Source organism: Monodelphis domestica, chromosome 4 (genome assembly GCF_027887165.1).
Source record: "Monodelphis domestica isolate mMonDom1 chromosome 4, mMonDom1.pri, whole genome shotgun sequence".
Taxonomy (NCBI): Eukaryota; Metazoa; Chordata; class Mammalia; order Didelphimorphia; family Didelphidae; genus Monodelphis; species Monodelphis domestica.
Genome location: NC_077230.1, coordinates 12,819,051 through 12,839,790, shown reverse-complemented (window position 1 = coordinate 12,839,790; position 20,740 = coordinate 12,819,051). Strand labels below are relative to the sequence as shown.

Here is a 20,740-nt window from a genome sequence, read left to right as displayed (position 1 = left end):
CTCCCAAGCCTGGGTGGTACTTTTAAGGGCATAGGCAACCTCAAAAAAGAAACTAAAAGATACTGCCAGAGAAAGACAGACGGTGGTGCGGTTTTAGCAGCCGGCTCCATCTGTATTCCCTTGTTTAGCCATTAGGTTTTTGTCCATCAGAATTCTCTGATATCTCCCTTATGTAAATAGTAGAATTTTCCATAAGATCAAGAGATGTGGCTGGATAGTAGTGCTGGAGGCCAGTTTCATACTGGTTGAAAGAGTAGACATTAATGACTCCATGGAAACTTTGCGAGAAAGCTCATAAGTGGGATGCCTCAGGGTTCTGTCTTGGTCCTGTGCTTTTTAACATCTTTATCAGTAAAATGGATGAAGGCACCAAGAGCATTGGCTGAGTGGATAGAGAACCAGGTCTGGAGACAAGAGGACCTGGATTCAAATTTGACCTCAGACACTTTCTAGCTATGTGACCCTGGGCAAGCCACTTAACTTCAATTACCTAGCCCTTGCTGCTCTTCTGCCTTAGAATTGATTCTAAAATAGTAGGTCAGAAGGTAAGAGCTTTTAAAAAAAATTCAGTCACATAGAAGATAGATCAGATTTATTTTGCCTAGTTCCAATTTCAGAAACAAAATTAGGCTTTATTTAAGGAACAACTTATTTTTAAACTTTTATCTGCATTTTGTTTTATTTTATTTTTAATTTACTTAATTAATTAATTTAGAATATTTTTCCATGCTTACGTGATTCATGTTCTTTCCCTTCCCTTGTCCCTTCCCCCTTCTGGAGCCAACGTGCAATTCCTCTGGGTTTTACACGTATCATTGTAAGAAGCGACTTTCCAGCTATATGTTTGGAAGAGGCCACCTCTGAAGACTGGGGGTCCCCTAAGATTAGATTCGTCAACAGCTTTGATTGTTGAAAATTTTGAATAGATGGGGTATCAGAATAGATGATCTCTAAGGTTCTGTGAGGCTCAAGAATCTCAAATAATGCAGGTTATTGGAAGATAGAATTTTGGGGTGGGGAAGAGGTAGAGATGAGTTTAGACAGGAGAAACACATTTGTTTACAATATAATAAAAAGGCCACTTTGAAATTTTATCGCTTTAAGTATTAAAAATATAAACAGGGATGCAGCTGTGTGGCTCAGTGGATTGAGAGCCAGACCCAGAGACAGGAGGTCCTGGGTTCAAATTTGACTTCAGATACTTCCTAGCTGTGTGACCCTGGGCAAGTCACTTAAACCCTATTGCCTAGCCCTTGCCACTTTTCTACCTTAGAACCAATAAAAAATATTGATTTTAAGGCAGAAGGTAAGGGTTTATATATGTATACATATACATATACAGGATTGAGTGGGTTTTCTGTTTTATTATCTCTTACAATATTCCTCAACAGTTATTTTTGCTTTATTTTGTTTTTGGAAAAATTTTTACAAAATGATAGGTCTAAAAGTAATTAGGATAACCCCTTAAAATTCATAACATGCTTTTTGCACATGCCTGGAATATTTCAGATGAAGGAAGGCCTTAACATACTTCTACTCTCCTTTCTCATGTAGCGTGGTTTAAGTTCAATCAAAGTTCAAGTTTCTGCTGTCAAAATTTTCAATTCTCCTTCCTTGAGGAAGTACGACTGCCAGTGAGGTCTCCACACCCCCCTCCCAGCCCCCCAACATAGCTTACTGTAATGGATAATTATTCGGTAGCATGCACATTTTTTAAAAGAATGAATTACAATGAAATGAAAGGTCAGAATTAGAAGGCTCAAAAGAATAGGGATCTCTGGCATGTGCCAGCTTAATTTGTTTTGCCTAGCCCTTGCCCTTCTGTCTTAAGAGTTGTTATTGAGACAAAAAGTAAGAGTTAAAAAGAAAAAAGAAAGAATAGCAATCCTGTTAAGAAAGAAAGCAAACAGAGGCAGCACTCTGAACGTTTCCAGCCCTGAGTTGCTTTGTGCTTGAAAGTGTATGTCCAAGTAATTGTGAGAGGGATGGGTGCTAAGTGGCGGGGGAGTCTCGTGTTTCTCCTAGAACACTTGGAAGACTTTCTTGCTGAGTGGTCACCCTCACTGACACTGGTTGCTGGTTCCAAAATGTCAAATATCCCTTTGGTCAGAGTTTAGGGGAAGCCAACCTCTTCTGCCCTGCCTCTGACAAATATTGGCTTTGGGATCCTAGGCAAGCCTTTTAATGCTCTAGGAAGCTCTTTAGATTAGAGGTTGCAGAAAAATTTCCAAATTGGATGGGGAGAGGGAGTTGTTTTCATCATAGACTCATTCTAGATCACCTCTCTTCTCCCGGGTCTTCCGCTCATGTATCGTGGGTGCAAAAGAAACACATTGGTGTGGCCAGCACCTCTCTTTCTTAGAAGTGCCCTAGGGAATAGCTAGGAGGCTCAGTAGCCAGAGAGCCTGTTCTGGAGATAGGAGTGCTGGGTTCAAATCTATCCTCAGACACTTCCTAGCTGTGTGACCCTGGGTAAGTCACTTAATCCCTATTGTCTAGCCCTTACCCTTCTTCTGCTGTAGAAACAATACATAGTATTGATTCTAAGATGAAAGGTAAGAATTTAAAAAAAAAAAGGTACCCTAGTAACTACCAGGGTGAGCTTTGGGATTTTCATTGGTTTCTTTTTATTTGATTCCACGGTGATAGATATAGAGTACCTAATAAACAACTGTCACACTGGTTTCTATCTAACAAAACAGTGAAAGAATTCTTTAGTAACAAATTCCATTATGCCCACGTATAATCTCAGTAAGAAAGACCTGTGGTTCATGTGAAAAACAATTTTACCACATCCTGGTGTTGCTTTAGATGTGATTTCTTTTACTCTAAGTTATATAATTGCCTAAATGACAAATGTTAGAAGCCACCAATTAAAATTACATTGATCAGGGACAACTAGGTGGCACAGTGGATAGAGTGCCAGGTCTGGAGTTGGGAGGACCTGGGTTCAAATCTGATCTTAGGAGCTTCCTACCTGGGTGACCCTGGCCAGATCACTTAGCCCTATTTGTCTAGTCCTTGCTCTTTTGTCTTATAGTTGTTACTGTGACAGAAAGTAAGGATTTTCAGAAAGGAGGGACAGAAAGAAGGAAGGAAGAGTAGAAGAAAGGAAAGGATAGAAGGAAGGCGTTTCAGAAAGGAGGGAAAGAAAGAAGGAAGGAAGAGTAGAAGAAAGGAAAGAATAGAAGGAAGGAGTTTCAGAAAGGAGGGAAAGAAAGAAGGAAGGAAGGAAGAGTAGAAGAAAGGAAAGGACAGAAGGAAGAAAGGATAGAAGGAAGGAAAGGAAGGAGTTTCAGAAAGGAGGGAAAGAAAGAAGGAAGGAAGAGTAGAAGGAAGGAAAGGAAGGAGTTTCAGAAAGGAGGGAAAGGAAGAAGGAAGGAAGAGTAGAAGGAAGAAAGGATAGAAGGAAGGAAAAGAAGGAGTTTCCAATACTGAGTTACTTTGAGCTTGAAGATGTATTTCCAAAGTAATTGTGAGAGTGATGGGTGCTAAGTGGTGGAGAAAGTCTCCTGTTTCTCCTAGGACACTTTGAAGACATTCTTACCGAGCAGTCACCTTCCCCAACAGGAATGAAGGAAAGAAAGAGAAGGAAATTACCTTGTTGTTTTTGCAGTATATCTGTGTTGTTTCTCATGTATATTTAAAGTCTAGTGTACCATTTTGCCATTTGTATGCCATTTTGTCTTATTGTATGATATGTGCTTTATTGACTACAGAAGACACTTTTATTCGTTTCAAATCCCTAATTGTTAAGATTTATACATGTATACCATTTCTCAAAAGTTAAGCACGCGTCATCATTTCTCCCCACCAGAATATATTGCCATGTACACTTATGAGAGTTCTGAACAAGGCGACTTAACCTTTCAGCAAGGAGATGTGATTTTGGTGACAAAGAAGGATGGTGATTGGTGGACAGGCACTGTGGCTGACAAATCTGGAGTCTTTCCTTCTAACTACGTGAGGCTTAAAGACTCCGCTGAGGTAAGAACTTGTTCTCCACACACTTTCCCTTCCTCTTTTGTAGTTACTTTTAGGATTTGAAGGGGGAATCCGTTATGTGAAGTCTTTTTTAGGAAGTTGCTAAGTGTTAAAGCTAGAAAATGAAGATAGTGATATGATTGTGGTTATTATTGGACATATCGCTGATTGCTTGATAGTGGCCTATACAGGTTTTAGTAATGAAGCAAAGTACACAGTCTGAATTAGGTCAGCCCATACTCACCAAGCAGGCAGCTAGATGGCCCAGTGGATAGAGTACTAGATTGTAATTAGGAATATTCATGTTTCTGAGTTTAAGTCTGACCTCAGACACTTACTATCTGGGTGACCCTGGACAAGTCACTTAATCCTATTAGTCTCTGTTTCTCATCTGTAAAATGAGCTCAGAAGGAAACAGCAAACCCCTCCCATGTCTTTGCCAAGAAAACTCTAAATAGGACCATGAAGAGTCAGACAGAACTGAACTGACTGAACAATAAAAATAAATATAAAGCTGATCATTCATTTTTTTCATGAAATATAGAACATATGAAGATAAATCAAGATTTATTTATTAACATACCTGTTAGAAAACATTACCTATGACTACTTGAATCTTCCTAGTGACTTTTTAAATGTCCTAGGAAAGGTACCTGCTAACAATGCTGGCCTCTCATTATTTTGGCTTGTATTTTAGTGTCAAAATCAAATAGAAACTTGGGGCCATTATACCACCGAACTACACCTGTAGGTGCATATTGTCTTGGAAAAACCACATATCAACATTATATTCTTTTGTTTTTTTAATTCACTTTAAATGTTTCTCATTTACATTTTTTAAAAACTTCTAACAAGTCTAAGAGAGAAGGACAAGGGCTATGCAAGTTGGTTTAAATGACTTGCCCAGGGTCACACAGCCGTGAAGTATCTGAGACCAGATTTGAATCCAGGTCCTCTGGACTCCAGACCTGGCACTCTCTTCACTGTGCCACCTAGCTTCCCCCTCTCTGTTACATTTTAATCTTGTTTCACAATATTTGAGAGTATCGTAGTCTGCATATTTGATGCCTCTGATAGAGACCATTTATACTTGTTTAAACTAAACAAATAAAAAGAAAAATTGAAATAGAAAATGAAAAGAAAATAGAAATCATTAAAATAAAATTATTTAAGCCTTTTAGGTTGTGGAAAGTCTCTCACAGTTCACAATGGGGAGATATAAAGTATATGTTTCCATATACATTTGTTCAGGCCCAGGTATCTTCTTTCATACTCTCCTAACTTGGCTTAAATGCTATAGGGTTTTAACGTTATTGTTTTTTAGTGGAAAGCAGCTTTTCAGGAAGTATAAATTTGCTTAGTAAAAGTAAACCAGTGACCAGAAAGAGAACACGCAGGATTTTCTTTTTCACTGGCTGTCAGTTCCATCCTACATTCCATTACAGTTGTTAGACCGTGCCCTCTCCTCGTGCTTCCTCCACCAATGGGCAGGAAGAAGCCTTTGGACAGACTTGGAAAGCTACAGTCTTCTGTGACTTGACCCGGGTGGAGAATAATATCTTAATCTTCCCTGAGCCTGCCATGGGTTTAAAAACAAGCTGTTTCTATTCTCAGTCTCCTTATGTAGCACTTCTTTTTAAAAATGGTTCTCTTTGTGCACAATTGTGTCCGTTTAGCTTCCGTCTGATAATGAAGCACTGTTTAACAGAACTATTATAATGATAATCAATAAACATTTATTAAATGCCTCCTATAGGCCAGATTACTCTACCTCAGTTCCAAAGGACTCATGAAAATTGCTATATACTTTGAGAGAGAATTGCTGAAGTCTTGAGTGCAGATTGAAGCATATTTTTTTCACTTTGGAAATCTTTTTTAAAGTTTTTATGAAAAAACAACCACCTTTTTTTGCATTTTAGACTTGATACTTCATATCATTTCCAAGGCAGAAGAGAAGTAAGGCACTGAACCACCTACAGGCCTCTTTCTTTTTCTTCCTTTTTTTTTTGGCAACATAGCTAACATGGACATGTTTTTCATGATTTTCAGGCATAAAATGAGTATTGTATTTCTTGCTTTCTCAGTGAGTAGGGGAGGGACTAGAAGGAGAGAATTTGGATCTGAAAATAATTTTATAAAAAAGAGTACATACTGCTGGGGAGAACTAAGTTCTTCCTCAGGCAGAAGAGTAAAAATCCTATACATGCTATCCTTAAAGATATTGGTGTCTAGTAGCAAAATCAAATATTTTTTGCATTCTTGAAAGCAAAATTATACCTGCAAGGCCAGAATTGGGACAGAGTTTTGCCTTGAGACCTTGCTCTTTCTCCAGGTTGAAGTAAAGGTAACGAGTAGTGCTGTTGTCTATTATAGCTTCTCCAAAACATTCTTTAGGTGCTATCTGGACATAAGATTATATGGGTTACTTAAAGCATTTTATCTGCATCCTATTACCCTGAATAATTTGCTACCTTAGTCACTTGGGGCATTTATGTTCCTAATTAAAGTTCTTTGTCCTCTTTCCTCCAGAAATCTCCTTTTAATTTTGCCTCTACGGTGTTTGTCCATTGTTTTTTTTTATTGAAGGTGATGAGAACAGAGGCACTCAACAAGCTACTAAATAGATTCTGCTTTGATTAAAATTATTTTATTCTAGTTATTCTCTTTTTCTTGATTACTTGGAATTTTGTTCCTCAATGCCTAACTACTTTGCTATTTATCAAATCCAGGGTATTGGCATGCATATAAATTGTTATCAAAATGTTAACAAAGACATAGTAAATTCCAGACCCAAGACCCTTACTGAATATTTGCTGAAGCAATCAATATCAGTAATTCATCATAATAAACACAAACCACTGAAAGTACAAGAAGTTGTTTCAGCACTTGGCCAAAAGATACATGTGTCATTTCTTTTTCTTTCTCACTTTTTTATCTTAATTGGGTTACTGAAGGACGTCTTTTTCATGTTGAGTTGAGTTCAAGGGTGACAATAGTGCAAAAAATACCTAATCTGTGTTAGTAAGAACTAGCTATCCATATAATAGAAACAAAGTTGGACCGTGAATCTTTTTTCCACTTTAAAGAAATAGCCTTTGTCTTTCCTCATCTTTTTTTTTTTGCCATTTCACATTCAATAAGTTACAATGTAGAGTTTAGAAGTAATATTGTTCTCAAAGATAATATTTCCACAGCGAGGTCTCTAGGGCCAAGTTCTTTTCTCTCACCATGTAAAGTTAATAAATTGAATCTCACCATACTCTCTAGGAATCACAAAACATGTTATGTCTTCTGCAAAACAATGTGTTTAAAAATGTCCAAAATGAATGGCTCTAGAGGGTTTTGCTTTTGTTTTGTTTTTCACGTTGGTAGAGGGAATTTTCTCACTATTTCGCCAGTGAAATCATTGGTTTAGTTTCTCCCCACTCTCTTCTCCACTCTGTGAAAAAAAAATGGGGCTGAAGATGCTACTTGTATGAGAGTTTATATAAAATTCATCTTTCCATCTGTTTTAGGTCCCTGGAGCTTCTGGGAAAGCAGGGAGTTTAGGAAAGAAACCTGGTAAGTTGTAGGTGCTGGTATGCATTTTGAAATATTTTAAATGTCAATGATAACCCAAGTCGTATTAATTAGTCCCAAAAGCTTAGAACAAGAAACAAAGCAAACTTCCTTAGAACAGTTTTTTCCTGTTTGTCCATCTCTGTTTTCTAGGATTTATAAGAATTGTTTATATGGTTAAGAAATATTGATATTATGCCGTAAAGTACCCCTATGAAAAGGAAAAATATAAAAAGGAAGTAGATATAAAAGAGAATGGACAAATTTAGATTTTTTTTTTTGATACTAAGGAAATGTGTAGCTTGAGAATGATTAAAAGCATTTTATGTGGGCTACCAGATTGCTTATGGTTGACCAATCACCGTATCACACACATTTTGTGGGAATATATTATAAATTTGATTCAGCAACCCAATAGCTAATACATACAACAGAGGACAATAGTGTGGCATAACTTTCATTAGGACGGGTTTTAAGCAAAAGCAGGTTCATTTCAAAAGCATCAGCTGATTTATCTCATATCCATCCAACATCCCAAATGACAGTAATGTCTCTGTCTTCATACGGTTTTTAGTTAGTGTGAGATTATACTTTTGGAAGTAAAAATGTGACAAATAACTCAAGAGAGAATAAATACACCATCGGAGTTAAGGGGTTGTTGCCATGCACGTATTTATCTTACCTGACAGATTTGGATGTTCCATGGAGCAACTGTTGTAAGATAGATGATTCGTTGCTGGGAGAGAGAGTATTTCCTCTGAGACCTGTGGTTACACAGCAAAGGAAAATAGATCACCAGTTGCCATGGGTTTTCATTTGGGCTCCAGAAATTTAACCCAGGGTATTGACAGCAAATAAACTTTATCTGAGAGTTCAGTCCTCCTGAGAATAATTGAATGATTCTAGAGTGTCTTAAGTGCTTTTATGTTTGATGCCCAGATGAGTTTAAACTTTCACTGAAACCCTCCTTGGGTTAGTGAGCTGCATGTAGCTTGTCTACATCTTGAGAAAACAAAGAGGGAAGCAAAGCGGCTTCCTGCATGTGCCAGCTTCATTTAAGAAAGAGAACCCTGGAAGCCAAATAGGTCACCGCTTTGGAGTTTGTCCATCCTGAAAAATTCTTCTAATCTAGACGCTTTCATTAGCTTTTTGGTGAGAACTTTTGAGACCCATTATAGCTTATTCTCTGAGTACCAAGCAGAACCATCTATGCCTTTTTTCATTTCTACAGTGGTACGAGCATTCCCATGGGGCAGCTTACCCCATGAATGTAAAATGGCAAGCAATGGAAGGTGTGCTAATTCCTCCTTGGCTTAACTGGGGCCATTTTTCTGGCAGAATTCCATCCAACGGCATTAGGGGAATAGACGAGTTTGTTATGTATTGCTTCTGGAGGCACAGAGAATCACTATAGATGTGCCAGAGTTCACTGAAAGGAGAATTTTGTTGTTTTTGTTCTCTGAACCTACAATGTTATTAGAGACTGATTTTGAGAACTGTTCTGAAATGCTGCTGGAATTTTTCCTGGGAGATTTTAACATTCAGGAGCAGAATAAAATTATTTTCTTTTGGTATGTGTATGCTAAGTTGACGATGCACATCAAATGCCTTTTCTAACTTTTGCATTCTGTCCACCTGAAAAAACGGACTGTTTATACCTTCACCAACTACAAGTTGATTAGTGGCAAAATGTTTTCCAAGAAGAAAAGGCTCATGAAGGTAGTAGCAACAGATCCTGACATTTTAGATTTTTAAACCAGCTTTTAGAAATCAAGTTGATTTGCAAGAACAATATAATTTCTCTCTCTTCCTCGACTGTATCTTTTTATCTGAATCATATGGAGTTCCTAGGACAGGACTTTAGGAATTGTGATTCTCTCTACCACATAAACATGAAGGAATCATGACCAGGGATCTTGACATTAAACTAACCTTATAAATTAGGTTTTTTTGCCAACTGTGGACAAGCCAAAGATGATGCTTAACTTGCTCCTGTGAGCCTAACTGATAGCTCTTTCTTGTTGGATTCCCTCCTTAAAGACTACTATTTTCACAAATTTTTATTTTGATTTTCAGAAATTGCCCAGGTTATTGCATCTTATACTGCTACTGGACCTGAACAGCTTACCTTGGCACCTGGACAACTCATTTTGATCCGGAAGAAGAATCCAGGAGGATGGTGGGAAGGAGAACTTCAAGTTAGTTCCTATATAGTTTTGTTAAACATCATTTGCTAATTCTAACACAAAAACTTCTAAAGAGAGAACCCAGTTGAGTATATGTTCGCCCCCAAATGTCCGCACATTTTAAAGACAGAGCTTTTGAGCTCATTTATAGGTCAAAATTACTCTGTAGTCTGTTTCTTCCCTCCCAATCCAGAAAGATTTAGGACTTGGCCGCAGGTACTTCCTAACTATGTGATCCAGGGGCAAGTCACTTAACCTGATTGGCTAGCTCTTCTGTCTTAAAACTGATTCTAAGACAGAAGGTATGGGGAAAGGAAGGAAGAAAGGAAGGAAGGTAAGGCAGGATGGAGGAATGAAAGAAGAAAGAAAAATAGAGAGGGGGAGGGAGGGAGGAAGGAAGGAAGGGAAAGAGGAAGGAAAGAAAGAAGAAAGAAAGGGAATGAAGTAGGTAGGGAGAAAGGAAGTATCCAAGGTCAGATTTGAACTTAGGACCTCCTGTCTCTAGTCCTGGCTCCCAGTCCATTGAGCCACCTACCTGCCTCCTTCATCTCTCTTTTTTTATAAACATAGAAAACATTTATTTATTTATTTTTAAGTTTTTTTTCCATGGCTGCATGGTTTGTGTTCTTTCCCTCCTCCACTTCCAGAGCTGACAAGCAATTGCACTAGGTCATACATGCATTATCACTCAATACCTATTTCCATATTAATTATTTTTGTAATCATCTTTTAAAAACCAAACCCTCAAATCCTATACCCATATAAACAAGTGAAAAATCATGTTTTCCTTCTGTATTTCTACTCCCACGGTTCTTTCTCTTGATGTAGATCCTCCATCCCTTTTTTCAGTATGTCACTTCCCAAAACAAAAAGACAAATTCAATTCCACACCTATTTATTCAGTACTTACTACACATAAGGCACTATGCTAAGTACTGATCAAAATATAAAAGATGAATGAGACAAAGTCCCTACCCTTATGGGTGTCCAGTCTAAAAAGGTAAAATAAGACCTGTATATAAATAATTTTAATACATATCAAAGTGTATCAAAGCGTGAAAGAGAGGTACAAATATCATGCAAGTGATTTGGAGGAAGATCAGTTGGTTCAAGTTCCAATCTTATTTGATTAGTGCTAAAATTCTAGTCGCACAATAGGGGAAATTGCTTTCATGAGTGAGAGAGACTTCGGGATAGAGAACAAAATAAGGAATACAGCCCAGGTTTCAACCAGCATTCCCTCCAGGAGTTCCCAAACTATCGATCTGCACATTCTTGGATCACCCCAGACCTGTGATTTCTGATTTCTGAAGACCTGGTAGAGCCCGTCGGTGGCAATGTGTAATGAAGCTCTGAGGGATTCAGAATCTCTCTCTTAGGGAGAAATTTTTATACTCTAAAAGAGGGCTGTCTGGAAAAGTACTTGTAGTCAACTCATGATCCTTACTGGGACTTCATCATTGGCTCATATTGTAATATTGAGTGTGGCCTTGTGGAATATCCTTGGAGAAAGCAAGTCCTGGTCCAAAGTGCCCTCTCTCTGAGCAGAAGGAGGCAGGAGCTGAGGGAGGCTGATATCTAGGAAACAGAAATAAGCAAAGAAGCAAAATACATCTTAAACACATCTTATCCCTGGGAATTATTGGGACTGGGGGAGGGTTGAAGGGGGTGGTATTGGCAACCTAGGACAAATGGAATGGGCCTCTCACACCAGTGCTTATGGAATAAATTTAGAAGTTAGGCCTTTTGAGTCCATTTCTAAATCAATAATCTACTGAGGTTTTCTGCCATCCATTCCCTTCATGTCTTCTATCTAGGTCCTGGCTCCAGTAGTCACTTTATCAGTCAACAAAGATTTCTTTAAGCATGCATGCTCCAAGAGTTGTGCTAGCTGCTAGGGACACAATGACAAGAATAAACAGTTCTGGGAGCAGCTGGTTGGCTTAATGTATAGAGAGCCAGACCTAGAGATGGGAGGTCCTGGGTTCAAATCTGGTCTCAGACACCTAGCTGTGTGACTCTGGGTAAGTCACTTAGCCCCCACTGCCTAGCCATTAATGCTCTTCTGCCCTGGAACCAATATATAGTATTGATTCTAAGGTGAAAGGTAAGGGTTTTAAAAAAAAGAATAAATCATTCTTGCCCCCAAAGACCTAACATTTGAACAAGGAGAAAACATATATATGTAGCTAAGCATTTTAAAAATATGATCAAGGTAAAATTTTATAGGGGGAGGCATCAGCAACTAGACTAATCAAGAATGATTGAAAATATAATAAATGCTAAAAATAGTGCTTTAAAAATCTGTAGCTTAACAATATATGACTCTCCTTTCTTTTGCTAGCATTTAGGGGACAATTGGGATAAGTCAGTCATCGTGACCCTGTTATTCAAGCCAAAAGTGGCTCATTATCCCATTTATACCTTTGATAGCTAATCCTAGTGCTACCAAGAATTGTGTGTCATCGTCGAGAGATGACTAATCCCAATGGAGCTAGTATGATACACTGAAAGAAAGACTATCCTAACTCTAGCCTGAGGAGTTATACACAAAAGTTCTGGTAATAAGGGAGATGAGAAAGGAGAGGGGGAAAACAGAAAGATGATTAAGAAATGTTTTGTTATTTTAAGAATTATAGAGTTATTGTTAGGGACACATTTCTTCTGTTTTCAAGGGTGTTCCAATGTTTAACACCTGGCTAGACACGTTTTAAATTTAGACTGCATTATTAACATTTTCTCCATCATTTTCTTTAAAGTCTGTGTAGTCAACACACCATAAACCAGAACCTGATTTGTAGCATTTACCAATTTCCAAGGTGTAAATGGTCACACTGAAATTTTAACAACAAAGTCAGTTGAAGTTGGCTTCAGCACACCTCTGTTCTCTACTTCTTGCAACCAAGGATTCCCATGATACGGATATTTTAGAAATATCCTTTTCTTCTAGATTACCTTTTCCAATTTCACTCTAGACTTGCAGATTGTTTTTTTTTCCATAAACAAACTATAGAACTACCCACAAAGTTTGCTAGAGAGCAAATGGGAGTTTTATTAAAGGATCAGAGGAATTTTTCTATGGAAAAGTAAAATATGGGCAATTTTATGGTGCCATTGATTGCATTCTGTCAGGTCTACGAATTACAAACTAACCTAGCATTGTTTTATTGAGTCTAATTTCTTTTGATCATGAGTAAAGTTTGTTTTCAAAATTGTCAGAAAAATCCTGTCACTACCACATTTATAGGTCTGGTCCTCTAATCCTTTCTTCTTTGCTTCTCTGTATTGGCATAGCACTGATTCAATATTTAGACCTGAACAGACATGTTATAAAGGACCATTATTATGGCTTCAGTATGTCTTTCATTAACATTTCAGTAAGTAGCCCGCTCACATTTCTCCTTCCTTGGTGGGATAATGATGTCCCAGCATGTTTACCATATCAGAAATAAAATCCTTCTTTTTATCAGTAATACTTTCTAACGTCGGTTTGATCTGCTTGCACTGGCTACTTATCAGGCATCTAATCTAGTTTGTAATCCCCCAAATAAAAAGAAAATCACATTCAAATAGTAAGAAGCAACTCTTGTCCTAGTAGATTCTACCTTATATACGAGGTCCCATTGTTTATGTGTGTAGATGACAAGACATATCAAACTATCTGTACACATGTTATGCAGTGGTTAAATGATCATGTTGCTACATCAATATTTGTAAGTGTCCAGTTAATTTTTAGCTGTATTTCTTAGGAGACAATCTACCCTTTGTATCTATTGAGCTTTACCGCCTCTCCTCAACTTCCATTTCTTTTCCTCTCTTCCCAAATATCTACTCTCACATCTTATTTATAATCCATGATTCCACGTAATCATTATAATGCCATAATAAACAAAATATCAGTTGAATAAATGATCAGCAAAAAATTAAGGAAATAAGAATCTATATGGGGGCAGGTATGTGGCTTAGTAGATTGAGAGCCAGGACTCGAGAGGGGGAGGTCCTGGGTTCAAACCTGGCCTCTGACACTTCCTAGCTGTGACCCTGGGCAAGTCACTTAGCCCCCATTGTCTAACCCTTACCAGAAGGCTCTTTTGCCTTGAAGCCAATATACAGTATTGAGTCTAGGATGGAAGGTAAGGGTTTAAAAAAATAAATAAATGTGGTATAGAGAGCTAGCCTGGTAACCATGAAGACCTGGTTTCAAGTGAAGCCTCTGGACAGCCATTTAACCTCTCAGGGTCCCAAGAAACTCTCAAGGTAATAAATACAGAATAGGTGTGAATTTATTTTGTTTAAGCAGGTTCCTTATTAAGAATTCCTTATACCAGGAAAATCACAAGTGAGATGAAAATATATGTATGGTGCATGAGAATATACTGATAGAAAAACTTAGAATTATTAAATCAACAAATGGGTTATTTCAACCACCCATAAATGAGTTCTAGATATATAAATTATAAAGATTGTTCAAATTTCAGCCACTCTGCATTCATATTTCTACAAAACCAATCACTAAATTCAATCTACAATGCAAGCAATTCTGGTTTAAAAACTCACCATTATTCCTTTTTAAGGACTTCTGCTAATTATTCTAAATACTTCAATCATGCTTTTTTTTTTCTAAAGGCCAGGTATTCTCCATTCCCTTTTATCCCTAGAAATCTCTCTGTCTTTCTGTCTTTGCCTCTCTATCTTCCTGTCTCTGTCTCTCACATCCACACACACACTCTATTCAAAACCAGGTGTAAGTCACTTTTCTGAACCATCAGAAGGATAAATCTGCCCAATACTGGGGAGTTTATGCTCATAATTATTGCCAGACAATATGATCTCACTTCTACCTTGAAATGTGGTACAACTTCCTCTTAGAGGTCTGCCAACAAATAAGTCAGTTTGGAAGAGTAGCACTTGGTGTTGAACACGATGAGTCTGTGTGACTTACTGGGGCTACAGTATTTGTGCAAGAAGAAACAATTCCCTTTTCTAGCAAAATGTTGTCTCCCATTCCCCGAATACATGTGTTGACTCGTTAGGGCATCGTAGCTATATTGGATGGAAAGAGGTAGAGAAATGACAGGATCTTCCTTCTCTTACTGATGCTACCAAAAACGAGTTGTTAGCTGTGACAATATCAAGGAGGGCTGAGGACACCTTGTCACTCGCCATATGATCCTTCTGCTATGTTGGCAGCTTTAATTTAAATAGGTAGCATGTCATTTATCCTATTTTTATTGGCCATCGTGTCTAGTATAGTGCTAGGCACATAATACGTGCTCAGTAAATTCTTGTGGAATTGAGTTAAATTTCAAGAAAGAAAGGATGGCATTGGACAAATAGGAATGTAAACAATGGAATTTCTTTAGACCTAAAGAATTTTAAATTAAATTTAGAAGATTATATTAGGCGTGTTCAAATATACCAATAGAGTGCATTACTTTTATTAAGGGGACAAAGTTCCCTTTGTTACTCCAGTTAACGTAGACCTAGGAAATCCAGAATGTAAGCAAGAAATGTTAATAAGTTGTTTAACTTAAAAAATGCCATCTATATGTTTTAATATTCACAGATAAAGAGTACGTGCCTCTCAGATTGGCGCAAGAGGAGAATGGTTTGTTGAGAGAAAATGAAATGGCCACACTTTCAGGGGATTTAACTAGCTGAGCCCTGGATAAATTTTAGTAGGAGAGTCCCAAGACTGCTCCAGGAGGAAAGGAATTCTTCTACCCTTCTCCCACTGGCCACATTGCTTTGAAGATGATATACTAGGCTAGTAGGAGATACTGCTTTCAGTGGGGGAGTAGAAGAGATGTATGTTCCAGGCAGTAAAACAAGACAAAGAGATAGTCACCAGAAGGAGAAGGCAGCTTCAAAGAGCATGACTCTTGGCAGTAGAGAGTCAGAATATGGAGGAGCCTAGTTTAAAAACCCTGTACAGAGTGAAAGTACTGACCCAAGTACTAGGAATGCTATGTAGTCTTTATCCACCTATATCCGACATATTTCACTGTCTTTATATCTTAAGCTTGAGCCCACTCTTGCCATAAGTGTCATACATATTTGTCGGGGAGTTTTATCTATCCCAAATTTACAAGGGGGATGTTTTATGGTGCTCTTACTATTTCATAAATAGCAAATGCTAGTTGTAAATACTGTTTCATAAAGAGTAGTCCTCTTAACCATTTCATCTTAGTAAATGCCTTTTCCAAAAGGTAGTTGTCCACCGGCTGATTATTAAAGGGAGGCACACTCATGGGAGCTCATGATTATTAAAAATATAGTCCCATACGTTTCCCCCTAGAAAATGAGGGAACTTGGGTCCCATCCCATGAGTACAAGTTCAGCCTACAAGACTCCCAGAGAGATGCTTATGTACAGACAAATTTGTCATATATACAACATGTCATGCTTAGAATATTTTTTTAACGGGCTTATTATTTTATTGATGTTGAGTCCTCCTGCTGAGGAACTTTCCTTAATCAAAGCAGACCAGCAATTTCTCATCAATATACAATATACTGCCCAGTGCACCATGTTGCTTCTGCTTAAAGACTATTATGGCTAGTGTTAAATTGCCTCCAAGAAGTTCTTTAGGATTGTATATTCCAGAGAAATTGCTAGTTTGCTTTGATTGGGGTGATTCCCTCATCAGGAAGTCTCCACATTAGTGAAATCACAGTCCCCTTAAAAAAAAAGGATTCTAAGCATGACATGTTGTACATGGAGCAAATCTTTCTGTCCAATCATGAGATTCTTGAAGTTTGCCTTTATACTCATGGGATGAATTCCAAGGGAATAGTCAGTGAATTACCTGAAACAAAGAGCCAACTGACCAAAATGCCAATGATAATCGCAGTGTATAATATATAATATAATAACACATTTAAAGATTTACAAAGCATTTTCCTTACAACTTGGCAAGGTAGGTAGTACAAATGATATTATTCCCATTTTATACTTTTAGTAACTGAAACTCAGTTGTTCAGGTGCTTTATCCAAGGATATATAGCTAAAAGGACAGCTAGGTAACTCGATGGATAGAGTGCCAGGTCTGGAGATGGGAGGTTCTGGGTTCAAATCTGACATCAGACACTTTCTTGTTGTATGACCCTAGGCAAGTCACTTATCCCCAATTTTCTAGTCCTTCTCTTCTGCTTTAGAATTGATATTTAGTTTCAATTCTAAGACTTTAAAAGTAAGATTTTAAAACCAAATAAAGGTTATTTAGCTCACAAGAGGCAAGATGGTATTTCAAACCCAAGTCTTCTGATACCAGGTTTAGCACTCTTTCTAGAATAAACAGTCAATCAACAAACACGCTTTTATTAAGTGTTTATTATATACCATGCACTGTGGTAAGCACTAGGAATGTAAAAGAAGGACAAAAACATGTAGCACACTAATTTGAGAAAAGGCTTTAGCTCTCATCTTTAGCCATCCCAATAAGTTTCTGAAATCAAAATGGAAATTATCCTTGTAATTACTTCAAATCATGTCAAGATTGGCTACTTTGTACTTGAATCACATGAAAGACTGCTTCAAATCACTAAAATTAAGAAGAGTTCAAAGAAAACAACCACGAGGTTCTAACTTAGACCCTGCCCCCAAATAGTAAAGGTGATGATAGGTTATTCCATATCCGAAACTTTTTAACGTGTTTATCTTTTTCTTAGGCTCGTGGGAAAAAGCGTCAGATAGGCTGGTTCCCAGCTAATTATGTAAAACTTTTAAGTCCTGGCACCAGCAAAGTCACTCCAACGGAGCCACCGAAGTCAATAGCACTACCTGCAGGTAAGTACGAGATGCTTTATTTGAAAAATAGTTCTATCTTGAAGTTGATTTGTCAGTTTGGAGTCTCCATAGTCAACGTTTTCTCTTTCTCTATCCAAGTATTCTCTCAGCATTTTTCACTGCTAGAGGACCTGAGAAGTTTTGCCCTGAAGAGGACAATAGTGCCTTTGTTAGAATAGTGTCCCAGAAAGCATTATGCATACTTTTTACAGTAAAAGCAATGTTTGTTATTGATTTTCCTCCAAATACTTAAATTGTGGTGGGGAAGGCATATAGGGGAAGGTGTAGTAAGGAGCAAGAGGTAACATCTCAGGAGAAGATGATCCACAATAACAGCCTGAAAAGCGAGAAGGGAATCAGGTTTTTTATTTTAAACATCCCATAAAAAGCAACAAAGACAAAATAAAAATAAACTAAACAAACAAGCAAAAAGAACAAAGAGAAAACAAATAAATTGAAATTTCACACACACAGACACAAAATTGAAATAATTTTTTTTTTTTGGTACTGGAACCAGACGATCATCAAAGCTCCCAAAATGTTGTCCACGTGTCTCTGGATATAGCAGAGATCCCCCAAACTGAAGAATACCATTCTAAGTTGATGTCTTGATTCCAATTACTCATAGCCTTTAAGCTGTATAAAACGAAAAGCTTTCACTATGTAGAGAGCTCAAAGAAGCCATCACAGTCATGCAGACCAGGATGAGTTGTATGTCTGCCATTCCTGTTGTCTGATTTGCTATAGACATTATTCTGAGGATGGTTTCTAGGAGCCCGTAGATGATGGGTTTATACTAGACTATTTGGGGATTTATTTGATCTGTATGTATTCGTTTTTTGGTTTTTTTTTTAATAAATTAAATCCTTACTTTCCATCATAGAATGAATACTATGTATTGGATCCACCAGCCCTAGACGTGGCTCTCAGTCCACTGAGCCACCTAGCTGCCCCCACAGAAATAGTTTTTAGAATGCCTTAATGCTAGTGCCTTCCTTCAGGTGATTATCTCTAATTTAACCTGTGTGTTGCCTGTTTGCACGTTGTCTCCTCTATTATATGCTATGAACTCCGTGAGAACAGGACTGTCTTTGCTTTTCTTTTTTATATCCTCTGTGGGATATAAAAAGCTTCCCACAATGTTGTTCAATCATTTAAGTAGCGTCTGACTCTTCATGACCCCATTTGGGGCTTTCTTGGCAAGGATACTAGAGTGGTTTGCCATTTCCTTCTCCAGTTCATTTTACAGATGAGGAAACTGAGGTAAACAGGGTTAAATGCCTCGCCCAGAGTCATACAGTGAGTTTGTATCTGAGGCCAGATTTGAACTCTCGAAGATGAGTCTTCCCGATTTCAGACCTGGCATTCTTATCCACTGCAACACCAAGCTGTCCATAGTAGGTGCTTAACGAACACAGTCAATATAAGAATAATAGCAGGAAAAAGATTTGTCCTAAAACTGTTTATGTCTGAATTTCATTTAAAAAGATGAGATGTTATCCAATGATAACAGTAATAAACGTAATAAAAATAATAAATATCAGAGCAATTTAACTCGCTACAAAAATGAAAAATGATAACTATATGCATGTATATACATATGTAACATATATATGTGTATATATATATAAATCTAAAAATACTCAGAGCAGCTGGAAATTAGCAGAAGTCACAGAAAAAAAAAGAAACCATGTGGGATATTCTGAGAGATTCTCTCAAATATCAACCACACATTCGAAGAAATTAATCAAAAATTGACAGATGGAAAAACTTTTCACAAAATGAAATAAAAGGACTTAAAGGAAGGAAACAAATCATGGGAGGAAATCAAGCTGGAATTAAGGAAATGCTAAAAAAAAGTAATTAGACAGAAACAATGAAAAAAAATTAATCTTAAAGAATTGCCTAAAACAAATTTTTCAAACTCAGCATCCAAGTAGCCCACAAAATTTCCAGATAAAGCCAGAAACAGATTAAGAATTGGAAGAGTAGCTTGAGTGACTCAGTGAATTAAGAGCCAGGCTCAGAGATGGGAGGTCCTGGGTTCAAATTTGGCCTCAGACCCTTTCTAGCTGTGTGATCCTGGGCAAGTCATTTAACCCCCATTGTCTAACTCTTATCACTCTTCTGCTTTAGAACCAATGCACAGTATTCATTCTAAGATAGGTGTAGTTTTTTTAAAAGATGCAATTGGGAAATGTTTAATAATTAAGTAAATACAATATGCCCATATATAGCAGTTTGTGGTTTTCTAAGTCCATCTTAGGCCCACAGAGATCTGTTCCTATTTGAGATGGATACCACTGGCCCAGAGCACTGAGAGGTCTGGTGACTTGTCCAGGATCATACAATCTTTTTGTGTTAGAGGAGGAACTTGAACTCGGAACCTCCTGGCTTTGAGGCAAACTCTCTATATCGTGCTTCCTCTTATACAGAGAATATGATGTAGAAAAAACAAAAAAAGAATTTCTAAAAATCTAATGAAGCTACTGATAGCAGACTGCTGTGCTGGAAAATATTACATGCCTGGTTAGAAATGTAGGTTAAAAAAAAAGACTGAATTATCAAAATTATTTGAAAAAACATAGACTGTAGATGGAAAAGACAGACCTCCAATGTGGCAGTCTCGGGATTTCTGATAGCTCCACAAATTTAGTAAAGCAAGACTTTACTAAATTAGGATTTAGGATAAAAGGACCTGGGTTCAAATCTGTTTTCTACCATTTGTATAACCTTGGACATATCATTTTAATTCTATGAGGCAGCTCTTATGTACAGTGGATTGAGAGCCAGAACTGGAGTCAAGAAAACTTGAGTTTCAATTCAGGCCACAAATACTTACTAGCTCTGTGATCCTGGACAAGTTGCTTAATTTCTAGTTGACTCAGTTTACTAAGCTGTAAAATGAGAATAATAGCACCTCCCTCATACAATTCTTGTGAGTATCAGATGTGATATTTGTAAAAATACTTAGAAAAGTCCTCAGCATACAACAGTTACTTATTCTCTCCCTCCCCTAGAAGGGACCTCTTTTTCCTTATCTATAAAATGAAAGGATGAGACTACATGGCTACTAAATTCCTTTCCACTCCTAAATTATACTCCTATGAAAAATTTTTTCTTGGGAACTGTGAGGGAAAAATTAGCAAAAATATCTCCACAAAGACAAAGAAGTATACAGACTAAGGAAACAGGAGGTGAAATATCAAATATAACGATGAAAA

At 37.5% G+C, this 20,740-nt stretch overlaps 1 protein-coding gene across 10 annotated transcripts in view; it reads left to right on the top strand.

The window, feature by feature from the left end:
* Nucleotides 1-20,740, top strand: part of ITSN1 (intersectin 1) — a 308,496-nt gene that overhangs the window by 204,712 nt on the left and 83,044 nt on the right. For all 10 annotated transcript variants that reach the window (XM_056826047.1, XM_056826045.1, XM_056826042.1 and 7 more), the window contains 4 exons: nt 3,818-3,987; nt 7,500-7,545; nt 9,619-9,740; nt 17,399-17,516. In XM_056826047.1, the coding sequence (XP_056682025.1) occupies nt 3,818-3,987; nt 7,500-7,545; nt 9,619-9,740; nt 17,399-17,516 (456 nt within the window). The remainder of the gene's footprint in view (nt 1-3,817; nt 3,988-7,499; nt 7,546-9,618; nt 9,741-17,398; nt 17,517-20,740) is intronic.